At 35.8% G+C, this 22014-nt stretch overlaps 2 protein-coding genes across 2 annotated transcripts; one reads left to right on the top strand and one right to left on the bottom strand.

Annotated features, from left to right (window-relative positions):
• Positions 1011-10704, bottom strand: LOC18773066 (nicalin-1). The gene is made up of 14 exons (XM_007204939.2): positions 10171-10704; positions 9430-9599; positions 8357-8460; positions 6976-7042; positions 5546-5638; positions 5300-5464; positions 5029-5169; positions 4848-4925; positions 3998-4110; positions 3856-3916; positions 2972-3139; positions 2164-2265; positions 1766-1855; positions 1011-1627 (listed from the first exon to the last, which is right to left on the bottom strand). Exons 1-14 carry the CDS (start codon positions 10451-10453, stop codon positions 1565-1567), a joined length of 1698 nt encoding a protein of 565 aa, XP_007205001.1. The 5' UTR covers positions 10454-10704; the 3' UTR covers positions 1011-1564.
• Positions 11870-12736, top strand: LOC109949606. Its single transcript, XM_020565680.1, has 3 exons — positions 11870-12113; positions 12168-12251; positions 12465-12736. Exons 1-3 carry the CDS (start codon positions 11870-11872, stop codon positions 12734-12736), a joined length of 600 nt encoding a protein of 199 aa, XP_020421269.1.

The following is a 22014-nucleotide window of genomic DNA, read 5'->3' on the forward strand; positions in this document are numbered from 1 at the left end:
AGAAACTCTTGGTACGCTAAGTAAGCAACTATAAAATAGAGTGATTCTTGGTGCAAGAGAGAGAGGGAGAGATGGAGAGAGAGGAAAAACATAGATGAAGGAAAAGGGGGTGGGGCGGTAGCTAGGAAAAAAACTTATTTATAACCAGAATTGCACTGTTTTGCTATAACTGGCCAATAACATCATCATGATATGTGAAAAAGTTATCTTACATGTCATTGTGTTATTAGTCGGGAATAACAAAAAATATTATCCCCGTTGCATGAGAGTTTTTCTCTGCAGTACGGGATAGGGCATTGCCGACATTGGCTACAGTATTCTTCTTTCTGTTTTTTTTTTTTGGTTTTGTTTTTGTTTTTTTTCCTAATGTCCAGCTGGAAAAACAGTTCGCATAATTTTTTTAAATAAAGATATGTGCCAAATTCTGAGTGGGTAAAATTGGAACCTATTGTTCCTGGAAAAACAGTTCACAAAAACAGTTGTTTGGATCTTGTAGCTTTTGTGAACTACATTTCGCGATCTGTATGTTGTTGCAATTCACGGACGATGACTTAATTTTGTCAAATTTTGTTGACGAACCTAAACCATTGCTTTCGAATTGCAACGATTGATAATGTAATTTGCGAAAGTTAAAAACTACAAGTAGAATAGGAACTTTGGACATTTAGGACATATAAATAGATATCACCTTTTGAGATGCCCTTTTTTATTTTTGGTACAATATATTAAGAAAAGGGAGTTTACACAAATATTCATTGAGAGCTTGGGGATTTAGGGCCTCTGCCAACATGAGTGGAGGTAGAAGGCACCTGTTGAGATGCTCTTAGAAAAGAAGTAACCTATTCCGTACCCAACTCGCACTTTGGCTCATTCCTCATTCTGAGTCTCATTGTATGACTAACAAACTTGCGGAAAAAAGAAGAGAAAAGAGAGGTCATATGATTGGGCATGCCGTTGTCGATCAAATTGATGGAAATTAGAACTATGAATAACAGAACGCAAGCAAAGGCAGAAAAAAGAATGGACCAATCGTAATTTAACCCATAAAAACATCAGTCAACATTCGATTGCACTCAATAGGGTAAGACCCACAACATGGCAGATTAAGATTAGCAAAACAAAAAGGGGTGATAAAATTGATCACTCTGAAAATTGGCTACTATTGACTAGACAGTGAACTAAAATAAAAGAGAGAAATCTAGAAGTGCATCCCTTTGCTACAATTATCATAGACCATAGACAAAAGTTCTATCTTGACCACTGCCCTTGTTTGTTTGAGCCGTATTCGAATTCAATTGCCATGCAGAAACGTAAACATCAACCTATGCCCAGAAAATTGCCAGAATACTACTTGGATAAACCATGAATCTCAACAAAAAAATTCTCAGCACCTTGATGCGTGTCATTCTGGCACAAAAGTTATAAGCATTTTCCTATAACCAACAACTGAACGATCCTCATGACATGAACTAACGTGTCAATTCATCAATTTTAATCTAAGCCACGGAGAATCTTCTGTACCAAAGAAAAAGGTAATTTTCTGGCATAATCCTATCTTCAGTAATCAGGCTGTTTTCACCTTACGTGATGGAGGTCGTCGAAATAAACTGATCAGATCATCAAGACCCTGCCGAAGAGCAGCACCAGAAATTGAAAAAAATTCAGATTTCTGCTCGTATTCCATTAAAAAACTACTACATATAATATGAGAGAATGGCAAAAAAGAACTTCGATGCTTTGATATTGTAAGGATTAGGAACAATACCCTAGTTGTGATGACAAGGAAACTGAAAAGTACTATCAAATACGATCCCAACACCAGAAGCAACAGCAAGTCAAATGTCACACTAGCAACCTGAAATAACATGGGCGAACTGATTAGTTGAATGTCCCATTTCCACCTGCATATTGTTTCTATGGCAGTCCAAACATAAAAATAAATAAAACTTTGAAGAGACTTATTTAAGCTTAAGCATACATATTGATGGTCAGACTGCCTTGAAAGTATATTAAACCAAGAAACTTGTAATTACTAATGGGAATTGATATGGGGGGGTGGGGGGGAGAATGGAATTGTTATACTACAAAACTAGCAAGTATAAGAAATCAACATAAACTAGCACAAAATTAGAACATTTTTTTTTTCCAGTACACATTTAGTACCTGATATACATTAAGGCTAGCCCTAGTTGAATCATAGAAAGTAAACATCCCGTCAAGCACCTCATGCTGCACATTCACCTCATCGGTATGATCTTCCAATTCCTGTCAATAATATAAAATCTGACAGGTCACAAACATATACCAATGAAACGAGGAAAAACCAGATTTATTCTTTAACAGGCAGGTTGGTTTAAATTTTCCTATTTGACCATAAGGTCCCTCCCTTCCCCCGGTCTTTTATTTGTTTCTCTTTCCTCACTTATCCCATGGTCTACAACAGTATATCCAACCCCACCTACAATGGTAGCCAGCACACCAGTTGCTATCCTTCCCCAGCTTCTATCCTGTGCTCTATTTATGACAAATTTTCCATGCTTGCAGTTCAATCATATTCCACATATGAAGTCTAAATTTTGGTAACTTGTTTGTTCATAGCCTACATTTAGGTAAATTTGAATTCAGAAAGTAATTTAATTTAAGACAACCCAAAAATTTGTATAAAATATATTGCATAATCCCATAGTTACATATTGAGCGCAAAAATGCAACTTATTAGACCAACAAAGTATCATCGACAAACTTCTGAAGGTTGAACTCAATAGACTGTCAACAATAGAGAAACATTAGATGCTTCCAACATATTCATAAATTTATAACTTGGTTCTTTTTTATACAGTAAGAAAACTAGAGAACATATATGTACATATTTAATAAATATTAAACAACTATCAGCACAATATTGAGTGAAAGCAATTGCATATTTGAGCTATAACCATGAAATGTATGGAAAATATGAAGATAGTAAAACCTTCTTCAATGCCAAGATAAATGGGTCATTCTTTGATAAAAACGGCGCCACACGGGGTGTTTGTGACAAGAGATCCAACCATGACTTTATGTAAGAAGGATTGACTGCTAGACTACTGTTGTCTGCAAAGATTTGGACGTTCTTTCCTTCGTGACCATATATATGCCTCTGAGTACAATAGAGGAGAAACATGCAGAAAGATTATAAACAAATAACAAAAAAGTCAGAAATCAATTACTTCTGACCTATTTAGTAAATTTTCCGGTTAACAATATTCACTTCTACGGAACATATTTTAGCAATTCATATTCCAGAACTCATATCGTCCAACACTTGTTCAAGAAACTATTGACATATCAATGTTCATTTAATAATGTGAATTGACAATGAACCTGACCTGAATTAACTCTGTACATGAATTGAACAGACACACAATTAGGTCAAAATCCTTCTAAAAAATATATCCAAGGACACGACAATGACCAAGATTAACTACTTTTACAGTGTACAGTAAAGAACAGTTTTCTCAATCAGATGATGCTAAAGTTTCTAAATAACATGATGTTTATCCTTAACGCCACAGCACATGCTGTTTATCCAGACGAACCTCATCATGCCTCTCAGACCTACCAGTTTAATTGTCAAATACCCTGAATGTTAACAGAAAATATTCCACATAAACCTCTTATCCTCAGAGGCTTCAGGTATCTCTGAAGCATTGGTAAACATTCTATCTGCTTCAATAGGACCAAAAAAGAGAAGCGCACACACTTACAATCTATAGCAAGTAAGAACAGAACTGTATGCTCCTAGAGATCCTGTTAAAACCAAGAAGCGAAAGCAACAAAAAGAAAGAAGTTAATTTCCAGATAAATTAGCCTTACCGCAAGGCTCTCAGCAACTAATTTGACACTTTTAATGATTGCAGCTTCATTCACGAGTGGTCTGCACAAAACCAAGATCTCAGCAAAAGACCACTTATAATACATGTACCATTAATAAGAAGTGGGTCTAAATAAACATAACCTGCCATCAACCAGACTGCCAGTACTTTCTAACAGTTCAGGAGCAACAGAGAGTTCAGAAAGGGTGGCAGCAGTAACTCTCAGCCGTGAAAACTGTTCATGCTCCCAAGCTACCTAGAACAGGTAAAATGGTTTATCACCTGGTATAAACAGTAGGGTACAGTGCAACAAAAACACAGCATGTTTCTAGCAATGGACTAGTACTTTGAAGAAAGATGCACCCAGATTGATTTACAAGCTCATGGAAACACAAAATAAGTAACGTCCAGTTTGGTTGCAGCAGCAAGAATATATAATTTTAAGAAATCAATAACCTATCTGCACAAGGTATGACCACAACATAGACCGAACCAGCAAAGTATGGTAGAGGAATTGATTTTGTGAATGACAGTAAAGATGAAAACAGATTAAAACTTGCAATGAACCCCAAGCATAACCTAGTGATAAGTTTGATTATCCTAGAGCTGATTTTAGATTAAGAGGTATGCAGTTATTTTCTCAAGTTGTAAATGTTTTCCATGATATTTCATTACAAGAAGATATTATGCCCTATAAACTTCCCTGTCAAAGCCAGTAGTTGAAATGATTAGGGGTATCATAGTTTTCCTGGTAGAAGAATTTCAGAGATAACCTGGGAAAATCAATGCAAACTACTTGCTGAGTTATAATAAATAATAGCTATTGTTGCATCGAATGTGCAAGATAACCAAGCATCTTTCCTAATTTGAGGCATTAAGCATTATACTTAAACATAGAAATTTTTCTCATAATCATTAAATTGTGAAGACATAACATAACAAAATAGTCTTGTTTGTTCACCACAAGATATCATTTCAAGTATATCAACTTACTCGGGGATTTGAAATATTTATCTTCTTGTGCTTCAGACCAACTTTAACGCCCAATTCTTCTGCTACATTAGAGAAACCCTACAAGAAATCCCATCACTTATACAATGTAGTGCAGCAGCAGAACTCAAGGTAATTTAACCGTACACCCTGTAGTATGTTTTGTAAAATATTATTTGCTTACTTCAAAAATTTGCTTAATGTAGGCATTCTCTGGAGGCTTAGACACATGAATCCACAAGTCATTATCCCATGATCCAATACTATTCAAGCAAATAGCATAGTCAATACTCTCGCGCTGGCGTTGATCAAAGCTCCGAAGCCACTGTAAAATGCAAATAACTAAGGTAAGCAGACAAAAAACATAAACAGAGGGGCACTATATTTAAGAAAAGGGAATAAAAGACTTGAAGAAAGAAAATGAAAGTAGAAATAAATCGGGAGGAGATGAGCACCTTATGAGTTCCATTGTAATTATAAGGCCCTCCTGATGTTAACCCAAAAAGTAAATTGTACCTTCCTCTTGTCTTAGGATTGGAGTAAAGAACAGAAAATAACCTAGCAATTTCAAGAAGTGCCACGACACCACTTCCATTGCTATCACTTCCAACTGATAAAGCCTACAAAATAAACAAAATTTTAAACCTTTATAAAGTTATCAGTAGCTGAAATAATTCATGATATGCTGTAAAGTTACATACAGGAGCAGCCCCAAAAGTGTCGTATGATGCTACTATAGCAATAGTTGGAAGTTGATTTGCATCTCCATCAGTTTTCAATCCTGAGAGCCATCCCTGTACTCATTCAAAAACAAACATTCAATTTCCAAACAAGGGGAAGCAAACTAAACACTATCAACTGGATCTTCAGTCTTCCAAGAAAGATTCCATTTAAAATTATGCTACTAATGAAGACAGTTGCTAAAACAGATTGCAGAATAAGGTAAAAACTACGGCTGAAATCTGATTGATGCTCAGACATGCAAAAGTATTCAGTACAATTGACATCTGATGTCAAGTCATTACTATCTCCTAGGTATTAATATAAATACAGAACTGAGAAATCAAATAGGCTTGGCCGGCCATCTAGTTTTAAGAAGTGGAGCAGTAAATATACAACGAACTTGCTTCACTTTAATGCATTACAATGAATTAAAATGCTACCTAGCTCACATGCACATGAGAATGGTATTTCTGGTTGCAACATAAGTTATCCACCTATAACTAAAAGGATTTGAAACACCTTTTGAGCTTAGCAAGGCTACAACACCTCCAATGCAGGAAAAGGTTGTGACACTCAAATCCTATGAGATATAACTAAAATCAATACATAGAGAACTAAAAATTCCTAGCTGATTATTCTTATTATAAGATCATATGCCAAAATTCTTACCAATTTTACATTCTTCAGTCAAAGCAGCTAAACTGTATGCCAAACTAACAGCAAAGCTTTAGTCTTCTACAGGGGAATGTACCCAATATAACATAAGCATCCGAGGACAAAGTATAATTACTAGTCATATTTTAAGATAAAGCAAGTCATCTGTGGAAATATAACAAACCTAATACGAGACTTCAAGGGTACAGCTGAATTGATAATCACATTTTTAAACTGTACCCTCAAAGTCATAGTTTCAGATATACTTCCAATATCAAATTAACTGTTTTAAACTTTGGATAGGCATAAATATGTGCTGAAATATCTGAGATATATGATATCCGATATGGATAGACTCTTTATAGACATGTTAATGGAAGAATATCATTTATTGCCTCCTAAACAATATAACTTATGAACAGCGAACAAATGTGAAACCAGCATAGCAACAAAATATAACAAACCTAATACAACACTTCCTTGATACTCTTACATTGTGCAACACATGTATCATCAATTTTAGGATATGAGATTTTTATAAACAGAATAAAAATGTTATATGGGTAGAAAAACACAAAGGCGGCTTAATAAGATATGTTCCAACTGTTACAAGGTAAATAAAGGAGCTAACAGATATTTCCATACTCTACTGGTTTAAGAAACTGCTAAGATTGAACTTAGATGAACTGACAGGGATATTAATAAAAATAAAAAGAATGTGAGAAACAAACAAATAAAAAACTTGAGCTTGAACCTGAATGTTTGTGATGGTGGGTGATGCACGTTTCTTAGGTTCTGGCACTGAAACAACAAGCTTATATCTGCAAAACCAGAAAAGACAGAGAGATTCAGAGTTGTGCTATGACAATTAAGCAAAGCACCTCCTAAAGCTCATGCCAAACAAGGATGTATAAGTATATTTGAAGTTAAATGGTATTGGCATAACTAAAAGGATAAATAATACACCCATGTCAACAATGAAAATCAGACAGTACCAAAAACAGGATTCTATGCATTTACTTAAATCGCAATAAAGATTTTTAAAAAGGACAGGAAGAAGAACGATAAATAAGGTCACAAAATATAATGAATCGAGATCTAACAAACAAAGAGAATTAGAACAGAATTTTATTGCTGTATAAGTTGTACTTGCTGCAGTCATATTTGATAAGGACTCCTGAATCAGCAACCACAGATATATTTTCAAGTTCCGAAATTTCCAGCCCCTATATAACTTTTTGGTGCAATGCAGAATCCTACTTTAATGACCTCGGCCTCCAAAAGATTTCCTCTACACACCTCTTTTCTTTTATTCTATACCTCTCTATCATCTGTATCCTCCCGCTGGTTCCTAGTCCAAACCAGCTAACCTCTCGTCTTTTACTCTTTACTCTGTGAAGTTGAATTTTTCTCACTTTCTCCAGCCAGCATATCCTCCAAGAATTCTACAGCCCTTATCCATCCTGCTGGTGTTATACTGTAACTTTTCCTACCTCAATCCCTTACCTTTTTTCTTCTTTTTTTTCTTTTTTTTTTGAGAAGCACAAAATTATTAAGATGATAAAAACTGAGTAAACAACTGGAGGACAAGTAGTCCATCAGGAACAACCAAACCAAACCAAATCCAATCTATCCCCACAAAATTAATTGGGCCAAAAGTAATGGAACCTTAACCCACAAAATCAGACCAATCTGGAAAGATCAAGCTGAAATCCTTAAAATGCTTTGATACATCCAAACAACTGAGTCAAAACCTACTAGCAACTAGTAAGCCGAGCCAAGATCCACCAGCAGTGAGTAGCTACGCAGTTTTTTTTTTTTTTTATAGTAGTTTTGGCCGCCACTCCTCCACAATCCTGATCAACTTGGAACAGAAATATTTTCCTTGCAAGCTTTACATCCTTATAATGGCATTTTATGTATAATCTATAAGGACCCGAACTCACTCTGGAGGCCACCCCCCCAATTTAACCCAGTCTCTCACTAGAACTTAACTCTCTGTAGTGACCATCTTTTTTAGGACAGATATATTATCGACAAGAAATTCATCAAAATATATAGTATCCATATTATACTATGCAGCTATCTGTCTAGGGATAAGTTCCATGGTTTCAATCATAAAGCCATTTACTTACCCGCCGGTAGTTGCAGTAGCAGGTTGACCAGTGGCATCATTCCTCTTTACGTCAGCCAACACAGCCTCAATATCATCATCTTCAAAAGCAAAATACACAGGATACTGTAACAGAACATACCACCACAAAGATGTCCTTTAGACAAAAACAATTTTAAGAAACGAATAAAATAATCAAAAAGTATCTAAAACTTAAGAATTACTCCCATTGTAACACTTGGATTCCCCAAACAAACCCCATTTAAGCACTACATCACAGAATCGCAGGAATTAACATATTGTAATTTCATTTATGGATGAGGAATGCAATTCATTACATCTGAGACTAGAAGTTATACATATTAGATGAGTGTAGATGCCCTAAAATGGTTCACAGTTCATAACTTCGCAGAAAAAGACTGGTGAATTTATTTTTAAACATGTGATTGCAAAAGAGCAAATGCAACACAATGAACAGATTAATATAATTGCCTATTACGCATGCACAACAAAGAATAATGCCTTCACTCTACTTTCATTGAGGGGTAATTTACTTCAAAGTCAAGATGCAAGACATTACAATCAATGACCAAAAAAAAAAAAAAATAGTGGGCTTGGTTTCTGAAAAATATGATTTCGTAGGATTTCAAAAAGTACAAAACCTTATTAGTTAAATCCAAACAGTTAACAAGGTTCGGGTAACTAACAAATAGCAGCAAGTAGCTGCTGCTATCAAATTCCTGTTGAGCTGATATGCTAAAATGATCAAATAAAGCGCCTCAATCATATGGTATGCATCATTCACTAAAGGAAAAAATTAGGAAAAAAATTAATCATACATCTTAAACCCAGGAAAGCAACCGGAAGACTGAGAAATGAAAACAACATGTAGTCAATTTGATAAATTATATATAGGATGTTTCGAGGAAAACAATAGAAGCTAGCTTAAAAGCAATCATAAAGCTAAATACAACAGCATATGCAAAAGCACATGCGCATCATAAACCATAACTAGAGAGGTGCAAGAAACAAACAGCAGAAAGACAACTGCCTCCAATTATAAAGAATAAGAAAACTTATGGCTGTTTGACTTACAGGTATCTTGGAATGTATAAGTAATTTTTCAAGTTCGGCCAGATCATTCTTCAATAGCTCCTCTCCATCAGTTTGATGATTACTTTTTGCCCTTTCTCTATTTTCTATATTAAAAATCTGGGGCAGCAAAAACAGCAAACCTCCCAGAGGCTGGTTTTGAGTAATATATTCTGCAATATGATTAACAATCTCAATCAGCAATCAGCAATCTGAAAAGGAAAGTTGGTCGGTACTCAACCAACTTAGCTAAGGCACTTATAGTTTAAGAATCAATGGGATCAACATTCTTATTGAGTTACTCAATGATCATAAATTTAAAATTCAAACCGTCATATCTTATTGAGTTACTCAATGATTATAAATTTAAAATTCAAACCGTGATATCTTATTGAGTTACTCAATAAGCATTATTTTAGTTCAAAATAGTTGCTCAAAGTCACAAATTCAAACAGCCCCAGTATTGTAGCAGTTAGAAGTGGCATTTATTGTTTGTATGCGGGGCTTGTTACTAATTAGCATTTAGAAAGTAAAAGCATCGAAATTTAAGAACTTCTAAGAAGCATTCTCAAACTTAAGTGATTGTGCACAAATGGCCTCACCAATCTCACTTCACTCAAAAGACTAAGAATACACACATATTGGAGAGCCCAACTAAAAAAAACATCAGATTTATTCAAAATCGAAGATTACCCACATAAATGCATAAAATATAAGAATACATAAGATGAAAAGAAGCACTACCTTTGACGAAGGAGATGTTGAGTTCACGTAAGGGGATGATGAGGACAGTGCGGGAGAGATCAGAGCCAGGAGCGAAGTGCAAAGAACCAGCATGGTGGTTGAGGTTGGCGAGTCGAGATCCGAAAGGAGCACCGGAGATGTCGTACTGGATCAGCCGATACACGTCGACGACTGTGGCGGCGTCGCATAGCTCAACGCAGGCGACGAGGATGAAGACGAGAGCAATCATCGAGTACATCGACTCCAGCACTTGGCGCTCTCCGCCAGGCTTCGCTTGGGCCATGGCTGTTATCCGATTGCGATCTGCTCTCTCTGGTCTCTAGGGTTTTGGGATCGGAGGAATCAAAGAGAGAAGTCAGGAAGAGAGAGAGAGAGAGAGAGCGATGTAAATTATAAATGAAAGAAATCAGAAGCAGGCTGCCGCTGTTGTCACGTTGTGTGATTGTGTTTCTGGTGGGAGGAGTGATAGTTTAGTGTGGACTGATCCTCACTCAAGTTCCCCTAACTAATTTGATTTTAGATTGCATTGGCTCTCTTCGTTCTTCTTTTTCTTTTTTAAGAATAAATTGGATTGGTTTTTTCAGTTCCATTTGAGTATGTTTACTTAGGACACCTCCAACTATGTTGGGGCTAAACTTAAATTTTCATCTTTCAAAATACAACTATTTATATATTTTTAGGGTTCAAAATTTTTTTTCCTCCAACCTTGCAAACTCATAATTTCAATCTTTATTAAATTGTTTAAGAATGCTTAACCCCTAAATTTTATTTCTCATTAATTTTTCTTGATATTATTTTTGTTTCAACATTCGTGATTTAATTTTCTAAACATTTTAACTTAAAAAAATTAAAATTCCAAAACATAATAGAATTTCACTTAAAAATAAAAACAAGTACAACAACATTTTATTCCATGGACTTTGAAAGGTAAAACAAGTAGCACAAGATTTATATTAAAAGTAATGGAACCACATGATTTTTTTTAAAGCGGCAGAAATCACTGGAGCTGCTACTTTTGCACTTCATTGAAGCCATTGCCATAATTGTCTTCCATTTTTACTTTTACTTTTACTTTATTGGATTCCTTTATCCTCATTCAATAATGTTTTGAATTTTTGCCTACATCCACTTATGTTCTTCAATTATTTTCTGAACCCTTTCACATCCCCTATTATCTTGTTTCAATCATGTTCTGAACCATTGCTCAGCTTTGTTCATCTCACTTTATTGGATTCCCTTATCTTTCCATATCTTTTCCTATCTTCATTCAATTATTTTCTAAACCATTTCTCATCTTGTCTTGTTTCAATCATGTTCTAAATCATTGCTCATCTTTGTTCATCTCACTTTATTGGATTCCCTTATCTTTCCTTATCTTTTCCTATCTTTATTCAATTATTTTCAAACATGTAGGTCATCTCGTTCTGTTGTCTATCTAAGAAGTGTTATTCTACCGAATTGACCACACAATCTCCTTCAATCTCATTCTCCTTCTTACAATGAATTCACGTGGGAAGGCTATACAAAATTTCTTCAATGATGATTTTGATGATGATGACCTTTAACAATAGAGGGTTGCAATGGCCGTTCAACACCATACGTTTTTGTTTGAGCAGTATGCTCAACAATCCGAACATGGTGGTTTTGTTGTAGGCCGTGAACAAAGAATCGGAAGAGAGAAAAACACCATAAGAGTCTCATGGAGGACTACTTCTGTGAAAGACCACTTTATCCCCTAGTGGACTTTTGTAGGCGGTTCCGTATGAGAAAAGAGCTTTTCTATTGCATCTTGAATGATGTTGTTGCATATGAGCCATACTTTAACCAGAAGATAGACGCTTGTGAACGACAAAGTTTATTCCCAGAGCAGAAGCTAACAGCAGTTTTTCAAATGCTCGCATATGGATACTGGGCAGACTCCACCGACGAGTACTGTAGATTGGGTGAATCTACATCCCTTGAATGTTTGTGAAAGTTTTATTCCGTTATTGAAGCAGTGTATGGCCAGTGGTACCTCTATTCCCCAAATCCGGCTGACCTTTACAAGCTCTTGCACAAGGCTAGTCGCAGAGGATTCCCAGGCATGTTAGGCAGTCTTGACTACATGCATTGGGAATGAAAGAACGGCCCCACTACTTGGGCAGGCCAGTTTACCGGCTACAAGCATAAGCCAACTGTCGTTCTAGAGGTAGTGGCCTCATATGACACTTAGATATGGTATGGATTTTTTGGAGTCATCGGATCGAACAACGATATCAACGACCTAGCTCGTTCCTTATTGTTTAATGATGTAGTCAATGGAGTGTCTCCCCATATCCAATATGTTGTCAATGGAAATGAATACAATCTGGGTTATTACTTGGCTGATGGTATCTACCATCGTTGGGCTACATTGGTTAAGATGATTTCCCAACTGAATACTCCCAAAAAAAAGGACTATTTGCCCAAAATCAAGAGGCTTATAGGAAGAATGTCGAAAGAGCCTTCGGAAGACTTCAGGCTTAATGAGCAATTGTTAGGGGACCTGCACGTATGTGGCATAAAGAACAACTTCATTCAATCATGATGACGTGCATAATATTGCACAACATGATTGTTGAGGATGAGTATGAGGATCTAGATGCAGAATCTGATGATGATGATAATTGTTCGTGAACATCTAGAAGAGCAAGAGCAAGACTTGCTTATGAGCTTGAGCTAACTATCACGTACGATATAAACCGAGACTGACAAACTATCTCAGACTACATGGTCCGTCATAATAGAGTCCGTGCTTCGCAAGTGCATCACAGTCTAAGAAATGATTTGATCAACCACATTTGGAGATGTGAAGGAGAGGGGCAATAAGCTAGGTTGTGTGTTTAAATTATGTTGTGTGTTTAAATTATGTAAGTGTGTTTAAATTATGTAAGCATGTTTAGATTATGTTGTGTGTTTAAATTATAAAAGTGGTTGTGTGATTTTAATGAATTATGTGGTTTATCATTGAATTTAAAAAAAGACTAATCATAGAAAAATAAACGACAATCATAAATAAAGATAAACGATAATTATAAATAAAGATAAACAACAATTACAAATAAAGATAAACAATAATTATAAATAAAGATAAACAACAATTACAAATAAACATAAATTAATAACCACTATGTGGTGGGCTTGGATAATAGTCTCTAGAGTTGTCTTCTGGATTGTAGGGGGAATTGTATTCATTTGGGCCTCAATAATTTTGCCTTACTTATTCCCTCAATACTTCTTCTTTCTTGGAGTAAATTTGGATAGGTCCATGGACATTATCCTCTGTTCATTGGCCTCCTTATCTTGTTGGATTTGATAGGTATGTTGCTCTTGTAGGAGCTCTAACTTTCGCCTCCTATCCTCCTTTGCCTCATTTCCTTGTTGAACCAATTCAGACAAGAACTTTCCACTTTGGTTGAGATAACCTTCAGCACCTTTCCCTTTCTTTTTTTCATCCTTCTGTTTATCTCTTCCCAACGGCCTTGGAGTAGGCATGACCACATCATCTTCATCTTCCTCCAAATTGACTGTATTGCTACTATGAGAAGAACCTTTGAATGTTTGTGTGGGAGATTAACATAGGTTGTTCCATTTTGGGCAATCTTTTAAGATTTGCCAAGCACGATACAACTTGAAAGGCCTATTCGGAGGTTTATTATCATTCAAGAAAAGTGTTTTTGCATTCTTATCCTACCCATGAAATAAAATAAAAATAAAATAATAATTGAAAAGAATTATAATTATAAATTTAAGCATTGAAAAGAATAGGTACTCACCACATCTTCAAGATTGGAGCCACTCACATGCCTTGCATTGGCCTTTGTCATACATGTCTTCCATAGAGAACATTGTTGGTTGATGATCTTGAACCAAGAAGCAATAGCTTGTTGTGATCGTACCCCGGCTTCGCTCATGCCCGGATCATTTTCCAAAAACTTTTGGTACACATGCAACCAAAATGAGTCATTTGATTGATTGGTGCCAATAGCCCCATCTTCAAAGATAGAAACCCACCCTTTGCACAATGCTTCATCTTGTTGTGGTTTCCAATTCACACCTCTTTGGGGTTTTGGGGCCATTCTCAACAAGGATGAAAGTAGAATGAAAAAAATATAACAAAGGGAGAAAGGAAAAAAATGATTTTTGGTGGATTATTTACCAAATGAATGGCTATTTATATAGTTTGGAATAAGTTTTGGGGTTGGATATGATCTAGATTTATTATAAATATTATTTTGAACGTTGAATTTAAATTTGAGCCGTTGGATGTGAAATTGTACTGTTCAGATTGCCTAAAATTAATCCTGATCGTTGATATAAAATATAGCTGTTGGAATAAAATAAAAAATAAAAAATAACACAAATTTTGAATTTTTAGCCCTTGGAATCAACTTGCACAAGGCTGTCATCTGTGTCGCACTCTGCTAGCCAAACGGCAAAACTGTCACGCGAGGCTCAACAACTTTTCTTCTTCACATGGACTTCCAAGCCAAAAAAAAAAAAGGCAAAGTTTGGGCTCCACATAAAATACCCGTCCAGGCAAAACTTGGACTAGAATTCCACCCCAAATTTGGCATTTCTCAAATTTTCACCCCGCAAAATATATGGGTTGGAGAATAATTTTGGACTCAAAACTCATAATTTGGGTTTCCACCCCTTGGGTTGGAGATGCCCTTAGGGGAAGTCATGAATAGGAAACTTAAGAATTTTGCAATAAGGAATTGGAATGGGATCAACTACTCCCTAGTTGGTCTGAATCCTAGTTTTAAGGGTATTTGATTATGGATTTTACCATAGAACTTCCATAATTTTTTATTCTATATGTTTAACGTAGGGAAACTAAGGAATTAAATACCCCGTGTTAGTAAACACAAGTGAATATAAGTAAACATGAATGGTTAGGAAAAACATATTTTTGTAAGTTAACTTTAAAAAACAATAAATCCCAACGAGGTCTAGCCCAATTAAAAGGGACTTGGCTTCCAATTGATGCAACTATCAATAATGAATTTATTTTAATCTTTTCAAGTTTCATCTTTGAGAGATTAAAGACATGTTGATATTGATACTCCAAAAAAGTCATTATACATAAGTAGGATTTATCTCTTCTACTTTTATAATAGGAGAGTGCGGGATGCCTATTTGAAACTTTAACTGTTTTTATTTATTTATTTATTTATCATTTTGTATTGATTAAACAATTCTTACTCGAAGCCATTAGTATACTGTATATCTATTGGCATTACATTGTAACCATATATAACCAATAATGTTATCTCAATCACTGAAAGGTTTAATCAACTAAGGATAGTGTTGTTGTTATACTTTTAAGCCAGAACAAGAACTAAAACGATGAACAAAGAACAAGGAACACAAACAATTTAAGGGTTCCTCCAATATTGGAGTACCTCCTTAATCAATAGAAGCTTCTTATTAATTACCAAAGAAATACAAGAGAACACAAACCCTACAACTCTCAAGTACACAAACATATGCCTCACAAACTTATGTCTACACTGCTCCTAAGGTCATCTATTTATACTAATAGATGACATAGGTTACAACCAAATCCTATTACATATAGGAAACCAAATCCTAGACTAAAAGTATATCCTAATCAAACTAGGAAATTAAGCCAATGTTAGCTTGCATCCAAGCAAACCCAAAAACCTACAGCTTTCCTTTTCCTATATTGATAACTATTTTAGTTTAGGCACATATTGATTTTATGCCAATTCCAACAAACTCCACCTTGACATGAAATTCACACTGAGACATTACACATAGCAGCATCCGTTGCTCTACCATATTGCAAGATCAAACTTGTTTCACATGCACCAAATTCAAGCAATGCTTGAACTTTGATACATCCACCATCTTAGTTAACATATCAACAAGATTATCTACCGTAGCAATTTTCTTGATACGAATGTCATCTTCAGCTATCACTTCTCAAATAAAGTGATATCTCACATTTATACGTTTGATCCTCGCATGATGTACCTGATTGCCAAGTAAATAACACTCTGACTATCACAATACACATTCAACTTATGTTGATTAACACCCAAATCTTCTATTAACCCTAACATTCAGATTGCTTCCTTAATGTCCTCAGCCATTGCCATATATTTAGCCTCTGTAGTTGATAATGCAACAGTTGGTTGTAATATTAATCTCTAACATATAGGACATTTTGCCATAGTAAACACATACCCTGTCGTGGACCTTCTTTTGTCTAAATCACTAGCAAAATCAAAGTCCACATATCTAATTGAGAACTTTTCAACTCCTTCACAATTCTTCTCAAAACAAATTCCTGTCTCCCTTGTTCCATGAAGATATCTCTGTAACCATTTAGCAGCCTCCCAATGCACCTTTCCAGGATTGTGCATAAATCTACTAACAATTCCAACTGCATGAGCAATATCAGGACTAGTGCATACCATAACATACATTAACCCCCTACTAAATTGGAATAAGGAGCATCTTTCATCTTGAATTTTACTTCCTCGATTTTAGGGCATAGTTGAGTACTCAATTTAAAATGAGGAGCTAGTGATGTGCTTACAGGTTTGGTTTCCTCATTAATTCCAAATTTGCGCAGCAACTTTTCAAGATATTGTTTCTGCGATAAACACACCAGCCACTCTTCCTATTTCTCATGATCTCCATACCCAAAATCTTCCTTGCCACACCGGGATCTCTCTTTTCAAAATCTTTATGCATATGAGCTTTCAGCTTGTTAATCTCAGTGATATCGCTAGAAGCTATGAGCATATCGTCTACATAAATCAATAAGTAGATATATGTGCCTCCTCTTAGTTTCTTGTGGTACACACAATGATCATAATGACCCCTTATATAGCTTGATCTTTCATAAACTTATCGAATCTCAAGTACTATTGCTTGGGTGATTGTTTCAAATCATATAACGACTTGTTTAGCTTGCAGACTAAACCCTATTTTTCTTTTTCTTCATGCCCTTCAGGTTGTTTTATGTAAATTTCTTTAGACAAATTTCCATGTAGGAACACAATTTTTACATCTAGTTGTACTAACTCAAGATCAAACTATGCTACTAGAGCAAGCAAAATTCGAATGGAGGAGTGTTTCACCATAGGGGAAAATATTTCATTGTAATCGATTCTTTCTTTCTGAGCATATCCCTTAGCCACTAGTCTAGCTTTAAACCGTACCACATTCGCATCATTGACTCCCTCTTTCTTTGCATATACCCATTTGCATCCAATAGCTTTTCTTCCTTTAGGCAACTCTACTAATTCTCAGGTTTTGTTCTTCTTGAGAGAGAGTGTCTCGTCATCCATTGCTTCACCCCATTACTTCTCTTCTCTATTGCTTACTGCTTCGGTAAAATTTATAGGGATATCAACTTCGATTATCGGTAATGCATATGTCATACATGCAACGCAATCTTTGAATCTGGTGCACTATTTCTCTTTTTCCTTTTCTCTTAGCAATGCAATCCTCTTGTGTTTGAATGTCATCATTCACATCTTCTTCATCATGAATTTCTTCTTGATCAACAACATTTTGTTCTTCATTCAGGACACCGCTCTTGGTCCTTGATTCTTCAGATTCCTTTGTTTCTAGCTCTCCTTATGGACAACATCCCGATTTTCTTGGAGTTTCATATGAGATTCATTGAAAGTCACATCTCTGATCACAATTATTTTCTTAAGTTCTGTGTTCCACAACCTGAATCCCTTGACACCATTATTAATCCCGAAAAAATAGCTTTCCTTGCTCTTAGATCTAGTTTGTTCTCTTTCACATGGTAGTAAGCATCGCACCAAAAACCCTTAGTTTTTCATAGTCTTGAGCTATCTTCCTTAACCATAATTCCATTGGAGTCTTACCATTTAAAGTTATTGAAGGTAGACGATTCAAAATATAACATGCATAATTCAGAGCCTTTGCCCAAAATCTCTTACGTAATTTGGCTTGTGACAACATACATCTCACTTTTTCCAACAACGTTCGATTCAACCGTTCAGCAATCTCATTTTGTTGTGGGGTTTGTCTAATACCAAAGTGACGAGTAATACACTCCTTTTTGCATATCTCAAAGAAGGGATCAGATATATATTCCCCAACATTATCACTTCTTAGAACTTTTAGCTTCTTGCCAGTCTTCTTTTCAATTATATTTTTCCATTCCAAGAAAATATTCAAAACCTCATTTTTATGTTTCATCATATATACCCATGATGTTCGTGAGTAATCATCAATGAATGACACAAACCATCTCTTTCCTCCTAGAGATTCATTCTTTGCAAGTCCCCAAACATCAGGGTGTACAAAAACCAATATTCCCTCAGTTTGATATATTGCAGTGCCAAATTTCACCTTTGTTTGCTTGCCAAGAATGCAGTGTTCACAAAATTCTACTTTGCCACTCCTGGCACCCTTTAGAACTCCTTGTTTAATCAATCTTTTTAGAGCTTTGTTTCCTACATGCCCCAACCTCATATGCCATAGAGAAGATGAGTCAATTTGATCATCATCTGCCACCATAGCCACCTATTTTTCCATAGTCTTGCCCATTTAAAAATAGGGCAATCCTCTTCTAGGAGCTTTCATCATCACTAATGCCCCTCAAGCCTACCTTAAGTATGTTATTCTCAGAATAAAATTTGCAACCTTCTAATTCTAGGATGCCTAAAGAAATCAAATTTTTCTTCAGGTTTGGGACATACCTCACTCCATGTAGCTCTCGAATTACACCGTCACGGTGCTTGATCATAACACTGCCAATTCCTTGTGTTCAACACGGATTATCATCACTCATGTACACAGTTCCAGTAATTGCTTTGAAGGTTGAGAACCAATGACTTTGAGAAGTCATATGATGAGTGCAACCAGTGTCAAGCACCGATTCATTCATGTAATCCATGTTACCAGCTGCTGTTAAGGCACATACAAAATCCTCATCGTCGATTTCAACAATGTTTACCTCTGAATCTTATTTCTTCTTTCCTTTGTTTTTAGCTTTGATTTTAGGACAATCCTTCTTCCAGTGCCTCTTCTCATGGCAAAACACACACTCATCCTTATCCAAGAATTTCCTATTGCTCAAACTCTCTACTCATATGAGACTTGCTGTTCTTCCTATTGGAAGTTCTTCTCTCCTTTGATCTTCCTCTCACCGTTAAAGCTTCAGAATTGTTCCTCTATTTTCTACAAAGATTCCTTACCTCATGGTTCATCACATCACTTGAGATCCCATTAAACTTGTTTGTTTCTCTGCCATAAATCCACGTCGTAATGAATGATTCATAGGATTCAGGCAAAGAATTTATCAAGATCAAAGCTTTGTCTTCATCCTTGATAGTCTCTTCTAAATTCTACAATTCAGCAATCAATTTGTTAAACTCTTCGAGGTGATCAATCATCTTCGTACCCTCCTTATACTAAAAAACGATACAGCTTTCTTTTAAGGTAAAGCCTGTTTTCAGCACTCTTCTTCAAATATTTAGACTCCAAGGTATTCCATAGGTCCTTTGCCGATGAATTATTCATCACACCATATTTTTGTGCCTTGCCAAGATACAAACGAATTGATGAACATGCATGGGCATTTAGTCGTTTCCATTCCTCCTTCTTCATCGGCATAGGCATATCTCCAAGCACAACAAGTAGACCTTGTTGTATCAGCACATCCTTAACCTCGCACTGCCACATAGCAAAGTTATTGGTCCCAACAAACTTCTTGATCTCAAACCTACCACTTTATACCGTGGTTTTGGCTAACTCAGTGCCCTCATCATCTCCATTCTTGCCAGAGTTTTCAGGCTTTGTCATTGTTTTGGCTTAACCACCGAACCTGGGCTCCTGATATCACTTGTTATACTTTTAAGTCAGAACAAGAACTAAAACGATGAACAAAGAACAAGGAACACAAACAATTAAAGGGTTCCTCCAATATTGGTGTACCTCCCTAACCAACGAAAGTTTTTTTATTAATTACAAAGAAATACAAGAGAACTCACAAACCCAACAGCTCTCAAGTACACAAACAGATGCCTCACAAACTTATGTCTACACTGCTCCTAAGGTCATCTATTTATACTAATAGATGACATAATTTACAACCAAATCCTATTACATAGGAAACCAAATCCTAGACTAAAAGTATATCCTAATCAAACTAGGAAATTAAGCCAATGTTAGCTTGCGTCCAAGCTAACCCAAAAACCTACATCTTTCCTTTTCCTACATTGATACTTATTTTAGTTTAGGCACGTATTGATTTTATGCCAATTCCAACAATTGTTGTATTGACTTCAATGTTAAATTATCTCTGATTTGTTAGATCGAAGTAAATGTGTATAGAAATGTAGTTAGGTTTGTTGTCCATTGTTGATTGACCAAGCAAGCAAAATTTTCATAGCGTGCTTAGAGTGACCAAGCAAGTCAACATTGCTCTATTAAAAGGAGGAAGCGAAAGGATAATTAGAATAATATATAAATGTGATGATGACTAAAGTCTTGTTCGATCTTAGGTAGAATAATCTCTACTATGTTGATGCTCGAAATTAGTTCAACGATTAGATCAACTTGTCAAGATTGAGATCAAGCAATCCCTAAGCACTAAAACTTAGCATAACCAAGTAGGTCGTCCTCCAAAGCAAGTTTTAGTGCTTAGGGATTGCAATTTGTAAGTAGAAATTGAATAAGAACATACAGTCAAGCAGCACGAGATATTCAAGTGATTCACCCTTAATTAGGTTACGTCCAAGAAGGTGTTTGGTGTTTTCATTATTGAATAAAGAAAGAACAAAGTACAAAGTATTTAATCCTCACAACCCATAACTCATATCCTAGTTAAGAAATAATATTGAGACATCTCAAGAAATGTGAAATTGATGTCGTAGGGTTGACTTGCCCTTTCAGACGATCCCTCTTGGGTTGGAGAGTCACCTTTATATAGTAGATGGAGATGACCTAGTCTTTGTATCAAGTTTTGTAGCAATGGCCTTCCCCTTCATGCAGCTTCGCTTTGACTTGGAGTATGAGGAACAAAGTTTAATCTTTTACGCGACCATCTTTGCCACCATCATAGTTTCCAAGCATTGTAAATTGAAGTCTATATTTTGTGATAAAATTATTCACTAATATAAATTTGCTAAATTTGTAGTCGCTTTGAAACGCAAACGGTGCCTAAGACTTATGCACCAAAGAGATGGCAAAAACAGTTTGTATGATAGCAGGCCTCCACCAGGTTCGAATTTTGTGTTTGTTTGTGCCTCTCCCTGGTTTTGGTTGTGGATGCTTGTCTTTTAGCCTTAGGCTGAAATATGTTGTCTGTTTATCGATGAGCTGCATAAGTGTGGATTGTGAAATGTTGCAATATACATGAGCCATGTTTTGCTTGATGAAAAATTAAACAATGTATCTGCCTTGTGCTATAAGCCACACTCAACTGCTCCTTAATACGTTCCCATGAATTCAATGCAATGCTCTCATTTTAAGTTTCACAAACATTGCCTTCCTCTCTTCGGCCATGTGTTTCAACTCAAAATAGTTTTCCAAACTGGCTTTAGCTTCCCAATGCAAATAATCTTCTGCATGCACCTTCCAAGGGCATGAACAACTTCAAGTTTTCCTCCAACATTAAAAGATCAACCTCTATTTCAGTCCTCCATTCATACTAATTTATGTCTCCAGCATATCATTAAAGGGGTTCTTCTCGCCTAAATCAAGTGCCAGTGACTAGGTTTTGATCATACCATCTTTGTCCTCTCTGTACGTTAGGCTCGATTTCCACTGCCAACATGACCTCTATCTTGTCCAACCTTGAAT

This window comes from Prunus persica, chromosome G6 (genome assembly GCF_000346465.2).
Source record: "Prunus persica cultivar Lovell chromosome G6, Prunus_persica_NCBIv2, whole genome shotgun sequence".
NCBI classification, from domain to species: domain Eukaryota; kingdom Viridiplantae; phylum Streptophyta; class Magnoliopsida; order Rosales; family Rosaceae; genus Prunus; species Prunus persica.

What these genes read in the sequence shown, in the direction of transcription:
- LOC109949606 (XM_020565680.1), top strand. Translation starts at nt 11,870, where the DNA reads ATGGAGGACTACTTCTGTGAAAGACCACTTTATCCCCTAGTGGACTTT. An exon ending in CGACGAGTACTGTAGATTGG is followed by an intron (nt 12,114 to 12,167) that starts GTGAATCTACAT and finishes TTATTGAAGCAG; the next exon opens with TGTATGGCCAGTGGTACCTC. An exon ending in TAGTCGCAGAGGATTCCCAG is followed by an intron (nt 12,252 to 12,464) that starts GCATGTTAGGCA and finishes TTAATGATGTAG; the next exon opens with TCAATGGAGTGTCTCCCCAT.
- LOC18773066 (XM_007204939.2), bottom strand. Translation starts at nt 10,453, where the DNA reads ATGGCCCAAGCGAAGCCTGGCGGAGAGCGCCAAGTGCTGGAGTCGATG. An exon ending in TTATACATTCCAAGATACCT is followed by an intron (nt 8,461 to 9,429) that starts GTAAGTCAAACA and finishes GTTCTGTTACAG; the next exon opens with TATCCTGTGTATTTTGCTTT. An exon ending in CTAGCCTTAATGTATATCAG is followed by an intron (nt 1,856 to 2,163) that starts GTACTAAATGTG and finishes ATGTTATTTCAG; the next exon opens with GTTGCTAGTGTGACATTTGA.